Source organism: Neltuma alba, unplaced genomic scaffold (genome assembly GCF_004799145.2).
Source record: "Neltuma alba isolate B1F8T4 unplaced genomic scaffold, ASM479914v2 tig00010233_pilon, whole genome shotgun sequence".
Taxonomy (NCBI): domain Eukaryota; kingdom Viridiplantae; phylum Streptophyta; class Magnoliopsida; order Fabales; family Fabaceae; genus Neltuma; species Neltuma alba.
In genome coordinates, this window is record NW_021635165.1 from 109902 (window position 1) to 119648 (window position 9747).

At 33.3% G+C, this 9747-nt stretch overlaps 1 protein-coding gene across 1 annotated transcript; it reads right to left on the bottom strand.

Annotated features, from left to right (window-relative positions):
- Window positions 1–1177: 1177 nt before the first annotated feature.
- LOC114755175 (putative disease resistance protein RGA1) lies at window positions 1178–3070 on the bottom strand. Its single transcript, XM_028944049.1, has one exon. It carries the CDS (start codon window positions 3068–3070, stop codon window positions 1178–1180), a length of 1893 nt encoding a protein of 630 aa, XP_028799882.1.
- Between the last annotated feature and the right edge of the window lie 6677 nt (window positions 3071–9747).

Genomic DNA, 9747 nt, shown 5'->3' on the forward strand with positions numbered 1-9747 from the left:
TGGACGCCGGAAGTGATGCCAAAGAAGTGCAGCCTGAGAGGTCAAGAGACTGCAATGATGTGAGATTTGTGATGGACTCATGAAGCGATACCAAAAAAGTGCAGCCAGAGAGGCCAAGAGACTGCAATGATGTGAGATTTTTGATGGACTCATGAAGTGATGCCAAAGAAGTGCAGCCAGAAAGGTCAAGAGACTGCAATGATGTGAGATTTCTGATGGACTCTGGAAGTGATGCCAAAGAACTGCAGCCAAAGACTTTAAGAGATTGTAATGATGTGAGATTTCCGATGTACTCCGGAAGTGATGCCAAAGAAGTGCAGTTAAGGAGGTCAAGAGACTGCAATGATGTGAGATTTTCGATGGACTTCGGAAGTGATGCCAAAGAAGTGCAGCCACGGAGGTCAAGAGATTGCAATGATGTGAGATCTCTGATGGATTCCGGAAGTGATGCCAAAGAAGTGCAGCCAGAGAGGTCAAGAGACTGCAATGATGTGAGATTTCCGATGGACTCTAGAAGTGATGCCAAAGAAGTGCAGCCAGAGAGGCCAAGAGACTTCAATGATGTGAGATTTTCGATGGACTCCGGAAGTGATGCCAAAGAAGTGCAGCCAAAGAGGTAAAGAGACTATAATGATGTGAGATTTCCGATGTACTCCGGAAGTGATGCCAAAGAAGTACAGCCAAAGAGGTAAAGAGACTGCAATGATGTGAGATTTCTGATGGATTCCGGAAGTGATGCCAAAGAAGTGCAGGCAGAGAGGCCAAGAGACTGCAATGATGTGAGATTTCCGATGGACGCCGGAAGTGATGCCAAAGAAGTGCAGCCAGAGAGGTCAAGAGACTGCAATGATGTGAGATTTCCGATGGACGCCGGAAGTGATGCCAAAGAAGTGCAGCGAGAGAGGTCAAGAGACTGCAATGATGTGAGATTTCCGATGTACTCCGGGAGTGTTGCCAAAGAAGTGCAGTTAAGGAGGTCAAGAGACTGCAATGATGTGAGATTTCCGATGGACTTCGGAAGTGATGCCAAAGAAGTGCAGCCACGGAGGTCAAGAGACTACAATGATGTGAGATTTCTGATGGACTCCGGAAGTGATGCCAAAGAAGTGCAGCCAGAGAGGTCAACAGATTGTAATGATGTGAGATTTCCAATGGATTTTGGAAGTAATGCCAAAGATCAACAACTATTAAGTTTTAGGGTCAACAAGTTATACAACTTGGTGATGCCTCGTGGGAGCTTCTTGAGTTTACGATTCCTACTTAAATCAAGATATCTTAAATGCTTCAAGTATCCGATACTCTCTGAAATTTTCAACTCTTGATCTACAAGAACCAATACACGTAAGTGCTTTGGAAGTGATGTTGTAGGCCCGCAAATTAGATTAAAAACTCTTGCCGAAGACTGACTCAAGTTAAAATCCAAATGTCCTTGTAGGAACAAAATTGTTCTCATTTTTTTGGTGTTGGCATTACCAAGTGAAAACTTGCAGGCACCATGAAAATGACTTGACATATGACGAATCCCATCACCAAATTTCTCTTCTTCTATTTTTTCACTTGTGACAATGTAACACTCATTTTTACTCACTGATTGTGCTAGATCATGTATGAGGTCATGCATCTTGCATGACCATATGTTACCAGAATTTTTTTCCTTCACATCTTGAAACAAGCACCTCGACAACAACTGCTTGAAATACTCATCACCAACATCTTCCAAGCGCCTACTTTTATCCAAGGGTTGAATGAACCCTTCAGCTATCCATAGCTGAATTAGTGTTTCTCTCTCAATCTCGTAATCTTTTGGAAACAAAGAGCAAAATGCAAAACAATTTTTCAAATAGAAGGGAAGATGATCATAACTAAGTTTAAGGATAGAAAAAATATTATCATTCTCATAATCTACATTTGCAAGTTCACGGTCCCTAAAAGATAACCACTCACTCACTTTTAAGGTAGCTTTGTTAAACAATAAGCTACCAATGGTTCTTATTGCAAGCGGAACTCCATGACATTTTCTCACAATATCCTTTCCAATCCCTACCAACTTGTGATCAGTAGGTTCTTTTCCGTCCCGAAAAGCCACTCTACAAAATAGCTCCCAAGACTTATCTTCATCCAAATCCTTTAAGGAAAGAGGTGGATTTGTGCCGATTGTGTCCGCCACTTCTGTACTCCGTGTAGTGACAATGATCATACTTCCTTTCCTTCCATCTTTGAACAAGTTTTCTAATTTAAGCCATTCCCCACGATTCTTAATATTCCAAACATCATCTAACACGAGCAGAAAACGTTTGTCCTTAATTTTATGTCTTAGTAGCTCGAGGGCACCATCAGATGTTTCCTTCTTAATGATCTTTTGAGCTAACGTGTTATTGGAAAGTTGATGGGATTCATCAGACACACAAACCCACATCATAGGCTCAAAATGATTTTTAGCAGCCACATCATTGTACACTTGTTGAGCAAGTGTCGTCTTCCCCAATCCTCCGATCCCAACTATGGGAATCACTGAGACATCATTTTTAACATCAGAGCTTAAAAGGGTACTAACAAGATGCATTCTTTCCTCATCTCTCCCGACAACATCTTGTTCGCTCACATCTGGGCCGGTTCGTCTCCATTCACAAGACTCATTCGGAGTGCTCGAAGAGCTCTTATGCAATTGAAGTGGATTCTTCTCATCATAAATCTCGTCTAGTTTCTTCCTAATTGCCCTAATCTTACAACCCATCTTATGAGCACAAACAAGTCGGTTTGATTTGGAGAAGAATATGCGTACCTCCTTTGCCATTTTATCTTTGGTCATCACTTCCCTTGCTAGCTTCTCAGCAGAGTAGGCATCCAACAAGTCTTCGGCATCAAGCAACATATTTCTCAGCTTTTGTAGCCAAACATTGATCGTTTCACTTGTCGTGGCCTTTCTCTCAGCGTCATGAAGCACAGCTTTAATTTCTTTGACTTTCTCCTCCATAGTCTCCAAATCATCTTGGAAGTTGCAAAGAAGGTCAAGCTCTTTAGCAGCTAAAGAGCCTAGTAGTCCAATGACATTCTGAGCAAGGGCTTCCATTGATGACCGATGGGAAACTCAAATGGGGTGTCAATGATAAGGAGAGTTATATGAATAAATTGTTGGGAAATATGTGTGGATTTCCTCCCAGCATATAATGAAGCGTTTATAATGATGTGTGTGTGTATGTTTATATATGTAGATATATATAGCCTTGTTTTGAGTGCTTCACGAGGACAAAAGAATATTTGATGCTTCTGCCATTCAATGAAGTAAAAGATCACATTCTTTTCCCCACTAATAATAATAATAATAATAATAATTTATTGACGTGAAGAAGATTAGCCAAAGAGAAACGAATAAAATGAATTGCTTTAGGATATAGCTTCATACAAGTCACGGATATATGTTCTTCAAGTTCCTACGATTGAATTTTTTTACTACTTCCAACACAAAATGCCAAAACTATAATAACGTTCTTAATTAAAGAGAATGTTAATGGAAAGTAGACAGTTAATTAGTTCTAAAGCCAGTAATGGAAAATTATTGAGAAAGGAAAGAATGAGAGACTCAATGTGAAAAAGAATGAAGACAAAAGCATGCTTATCTTATCGGAGAGAGAATGGTATTTTTTTGCCGGAGACATGAATTCTTATATTACCTCTGGTCCTAAATATAAGAGTTAATTGACTAATTTGAGAAGATTAAGAAAATAAATTAAGTTAGTTATTTATAATAAATAGATGTTGTCTTTTCTAAAATATCCTTACTAATTAAATGTATTGATTAGAACTACTATTATTACAAAGACTACTTTGAAAAAAATGCAAAAGTATAAGAAACAAAATGGATTGGGGTCTTATATTTGGAACTAAAATAAAAGTTAAATGAGATTTTATATTAAGAACCGGAGTTAGTACTTATCTTGCTCAAAGAAAACAATATGACCTCATCGTTCTGTGTCATGATATAACAATGAATATGTCGCATAAGATACTTATTTTGCTGTTAAATATCAAAATTGTATATTAGTGCTATATCAATGTCAATAACAAATTCAAATTCAAATTAAATTAGGGTTAAGGGACACATAGCATTTCAAACTATTTTTTTTATGTACATCTAGCATCCTAAAATATTTTGAGATGTATCTAACATCCTAAAATATTTTTTCAAGTGCATTAAATACCTTTAAGTATTTTTTGATACATTCAATATCTTAACATTTTTTTTTGGTTGCAATCAGCACACTAAAATATGTTTTGGTACATCCAACACCAAAGCAAAAAAATTTCAGGGGGTTGGACGCTCCAAAAAAAAAAACTTCAAAATGCTGGATAAATCACAAAATATTTTAGAGCACCCGAGAAAATACTTTACGATGCTGGATGTACTTTAGTCTATTAAATTATGGAAGAACGACAAAAAAGGAAATTAAAAATTACCAAATCTAAAATCAGGTTTAATAATAACAATTTATTTAATGTTGACAATATTGAATTTGCAAATTACAACAAATTTTTGTTGACATTTCTTATTTGACATTTACAAATTTTTAGTTATTTTTTGTCATTTTTTCTTAGATTAATAGTAGTTTAATCTTCAATATACAAACATATTCTTCTCTTTCTAAAAATACTTATTTTTATGGAAAATAACACTTGTTTTATAATATCTTCATATATATTCTAAATATTTTGATCGAAAGGAGTATGAATAACTTCATATTTGAATAGAATTTCATAACTTACTGATTGCTCAAAATTAGAAAATTAAACAATTTTCCTTTTTTTAATAATATAAACAATTTTCTTTTATGCGAAGCTTAAACAAATAATAGAGAAGAGGAACAAATAATAGAGAAGAGGAAGATAAGGATCCTTAATTGAATGATCCATGATGTAGCAGTGTTTTTTTCATTATTTTTATCATTTAAGAATTAAAATATTTAACCTTTGTTCATTAAATTCAAAAGCAGGTGGTAATGGAGTTAACTTTATACAAGTGACATTACATTCGAAGAAAACATGTAACATTAAGAGGAAAAATTCTGCCATTGTATAAATTATTGTCTTTATCGGATAACAAAGACATCAAGAAAAGAATACGCGTTGCTTCTGCCATTTTATTTTCAACAGGACAAATTCTTTTCTCTGTTTGAGATAAACTCTTGATGAGAAGAATTAATTTGTTTGAGAGAAAAGAATAACAAGATTCTCATGCCTACTTTAATAAATAATTTATACATTAATAAATAGTTTCATAAAAGTAAGGGGGTGTGTGTGAGAGAGAGATTTTCAAGTTAAAAATAGTATTTATTCATGAACTCTTTAAGTTATAAATCTGTTTGATATTTTTTGAATAGCAAAATTACAATGACATTTCTACTTTCGAAAAAGAATGTTGCAGGAAAATCACCTTTTTATGATATGCCTATATTAGGATCAGAGGAAGTGTGTGTATCAAATATTTAGATTTGATTTTCCAACACCATATATACAGGGATCTTCAAGCATCAAACAAGGAATCTCAAAGGCAGATTTAAAGTTTGTGCGAACTGTGAGACCCAATTATGAATATTCCCATATTCTTTATTCTAACAAATAATAAAGGACCTCGAAGAAGTGAAGGTAACAAGACACCAACTCTTTATTCCAAAAGAACATTTGGAATGTGAACAATTTTGAAACCCCTGCATGTACATGTGATACATATATTAGACTCTTTGTGGACGCTTGATGTGATGCCAAAACAGAGCACTTTATGAGTTTAAGCCTCTTTAATAATGACGTGACGCTGTTTATAGATTATGGAAAAGATGCCAATTTAGAGCATTCTTAGAAGAGTTCAATTAGTCTCTGTAATTATGAAGTGAGATTTGCTGTTCTATTATGAATCAAAATAACTGCAACCATCAATTTGAAGCTTCTCTAATGATGTTAGATTCTTTATATATCCACTTTGAAAACCTTGAAATATGCTCCATTAACAAAAATAGTTATATCATTATTATAATTATATGGATTCTTGTCTTTATCAACAAATGTTCTTCTCTGTTTTGTGGAGTTTTTTATGGAGATAACTTCCGCACAAGTTAATGAAACTGCAATTATATGGATTCTTGTCTTTATCAACAAATGTTCTTCTCTGTTTTGTGGAGTTTTTTATGGAGATAACTTCCGCACAAGTTAATGAAACTGCAATAATACTCATGAGATAAAAAAATGGGCTGAAGGGTTTTTTTTTTCCTGTTTGAATTAAGAAAAAGAGTAATTAAACGGAACAACTCAACATGCCAAAGCTTTTAGTGAAAGAGAAAACTTGGGTACAGTATTTACAAATATCTGCTGTCAAATTATTCTGTATGTAGATTTTCTTCAAGTTCTTGTATGCCCACAGATCATTGCCCAGGCAACCTCATTAGTTTGCCATTATGGTTTTAAAATTTTCTGTTCCTCATTAGAATTTCTAACAAATCACTTGAAAACTCACTACTAAAGAGGGAATATGGTTTTGGTGCACAAGACCTCTCAAAGGAATCTCTCAAACATAATTAAGGCAAACCCATGTCCATAAGAGATAAAAAGTCCACTTCACAATTTCAACTATTTAATTATTCATTTGGAAACACATGGAAAAATTAAACAGAATTAGTTTTGGGTAAAAGTCTTTTTAAAAGAATTCAAACCACCACCTGGAAGATCCTATAATGCACAAGAAAAATCCAATTGACTTAGATATAGTAGAAATAAAATTTGGACTTTATTGATATTAATATACAAAGAATTGGCATCCAACAAGATTTTGCAATGATGTGAGACGCTTTATTGAGTCTGGAAATATATCCAAAGCACGTAGCCCATCTTTGGCTTCTAGATACCCCGTTTCTCCCCTTTTTATATCTAAAACACCAAGCTGGCTTTAGGATTTGGAAACACGCGTTGTATGCTTGGTTGCATTAATTTTGTATGATCAAGATTTAATTTAAATTTATTTTATATTTTAAGTTAGTTTTTATTTTAATAGACATGTAATTTAAAATAAAGATAATTTTATAATTCTCACTTTTAAGAAAATCATTAAAATAAATGTACATGAGAATTTTTGAATCTGTATTGTACTTAGAAGTAGGATCAAACTCGCGGTCTTTCACTTACAAGAGAATATCAATGTTATTAGGTTACAACACCCTTTTTTTTTTTTTGCAAAAAAGAAAATCTGCTTTAATTAAATCTTAGCAAGTCAAATAACTCTTAGCAAGTCAACGGCATATAAAATTAAGATATGAGTTAAAACAAAAATAAAGAAATCTTCCTCCCTCCAATTTTAGGCCTGATTCTCATATATGTTTTAAGAAATAGCTGCGTACAAGTAATTAACCTCTATTAGGTTGTTCTATCTCGAACAAGTTGCCAAGATTTATGAAGTTCTGACAATTTTAATCAGTCCACCGGAATATGCCAAAATTACAATAACATTTCGAATGGGAATGTTATTGGAAACCAGACAGTTAATTGATCACTTGCATTGTAAAGCAACTTAATTAATTACAAGGAAACTAAAGGTTATTTCTATAAAACCAACAGTGGGATTAACCAGAAAGGAAAGAACAACTGAGATTCTTTATATTTCTCAGAATGAAAAGTTGAGACAAATATATGCTTATCCTATTCGAGCAAATTGTAAAATTTTTTATAGTTGTCTTGAGCGTGCAAGTTTCAAACATTCTAAATGATAGAAAAGAATAACAAAGGCGTTAAGAAGAGAATACATGTTGCTTCTGCCGTTTTCAACGGGACAAATTCTTTTCTCCGTTTAAGATAAATTCTTGACGAGAAGATTCACTCGTTTGAGAGAAAAGAATAAATACTCATACAGTAATCAATAGTTTCATGAGAGAGAGAGAGAGATTTTCAAATTTAAAATATTTATCTGTTTGAAAATTTTTTGACAGTTCTATTCAAACAGAAAATACCAAAATTAAAATAACATTTCTACTTTCTAAAGGGAATATTGTTAAAGGAAAGTAGATATATTCTTGATTACTTGAAAAGCATAGTTTTGATCACGCAATCAGTAGTCGTGCTAATTAGATTGCCATTTCAATGACGGCTCATCTCTTGTACTAATACATTCCCAATAATACGTACATTAAATTTTTTTTTTATGCGATTCTTTCTGCATTCCTGAACTTCAGTTCAATTAAGGATAATTTTTTTAAAAAAAAAGTATTAAATACCCAGACATCTCTAAAATATAAGTAATAAAAAAATTATAACTTATAAAAACATTGGAAGGAGTAACATTTTATCGATGAACAAATATTTTGAAAGGAGAAAAATAAATATCTCTTACCTCCACAATATCCAAAATCCTATGTTATAAAGCAACATCAAGTAATCAGCCATATATGTGTGTATCAGATATCAACTATTCAAGCATCAAACAAGGAATGTCAGAGCCAGATTTTTAAAGTTTGCGTTAACTACGAGAACCAAATTATGAATTTCCATATTCTTTATTTCATTCCTTCCATTCTAACAAATAGTAAAGCACCTATACGTGAAGGTAACAAAACTCCAATACTTTGTTCTAAAAGAACATTTGTGATGTGGACAATTTTAAACTTCTGGCATATAGTGGTATATTGGCTCCAGTTTTTGATACTACCTCCTGTCTTAATTATAAGATATTATTTACAAACGAGGTCTTATAATTAGGATCGTAGGTAATATAAGAGCTTGTTAGAAAGTTAGATTTGATCCTAGATATAATATCTTAATCCACTTTATCTCCTAAATTTATAATTTTTCTCTAGAATATCCCTGTTGATTGTAAAAGTTTTCTACAAAGAGATATTTTCAATGCATATAATTAAAAATAATAGTTTAAAAAAATCAACACATATTTATTATAAATAACCAATTTAACTAATTTTTTTAATCTTTACATGTTAATCATCTAACTTTTATATTAGGAGTGGGAAGTAACATATCAGATGATTCCGTATATATAGACTCTTGATTTGATCTCAAAACAGAGCACTATAGTATTTTAATTGATTTGATAGTTTATCAAGGCAAAATATGATACAGAGCAACCCCGACATCAGCGCCACTCGGTACTTTTTCCATACGACACATTCCTATTACACATTTCTTGTGAAGTTTTGATTTCCACAAGTTAGTAAGAGCGGAATATCCCTGAGATGAAGTTGGCAAAAAGGAAAAAAATATATCCCTGAGATGAAAACGGATGGGCTGAAGGGTGATATACTCTGTTTCAATTAAGAACAAGAGGAAGCAGAGCAATCCTACACGCCAAAAACTTTTAATGAAAGAGAAACTTGGGTACAATATTCACAACAAGTATTCATCGGCTGTCAAATTCTGATGTAACTTCATCATTGACAGCACAATAATAGTATGTCACTGTTCAAGAACCAGAAACAAAATTCTAACAATGACATTGTTCATCCTAAATAACATTCACTTGATTGCTTTTAAGATAATTTAATAAGAAAACACACACTCTGCTGCCCGGTGCAATATTAGAATATAGCAGTAGTGGACCTTTGAAGTGCCAGCATCAAGCCCATATCAGTAACCTCTTAAAGGCTGCTCGTCGCTGATTTATGATGACAAAGATGGTGATACTCAGACAGTTGTGCTTATCATAAACTACTTCCTCCGGTCCTTAGCATAAGATCCACTTTAATAAAGAAATTGAACTAAAAA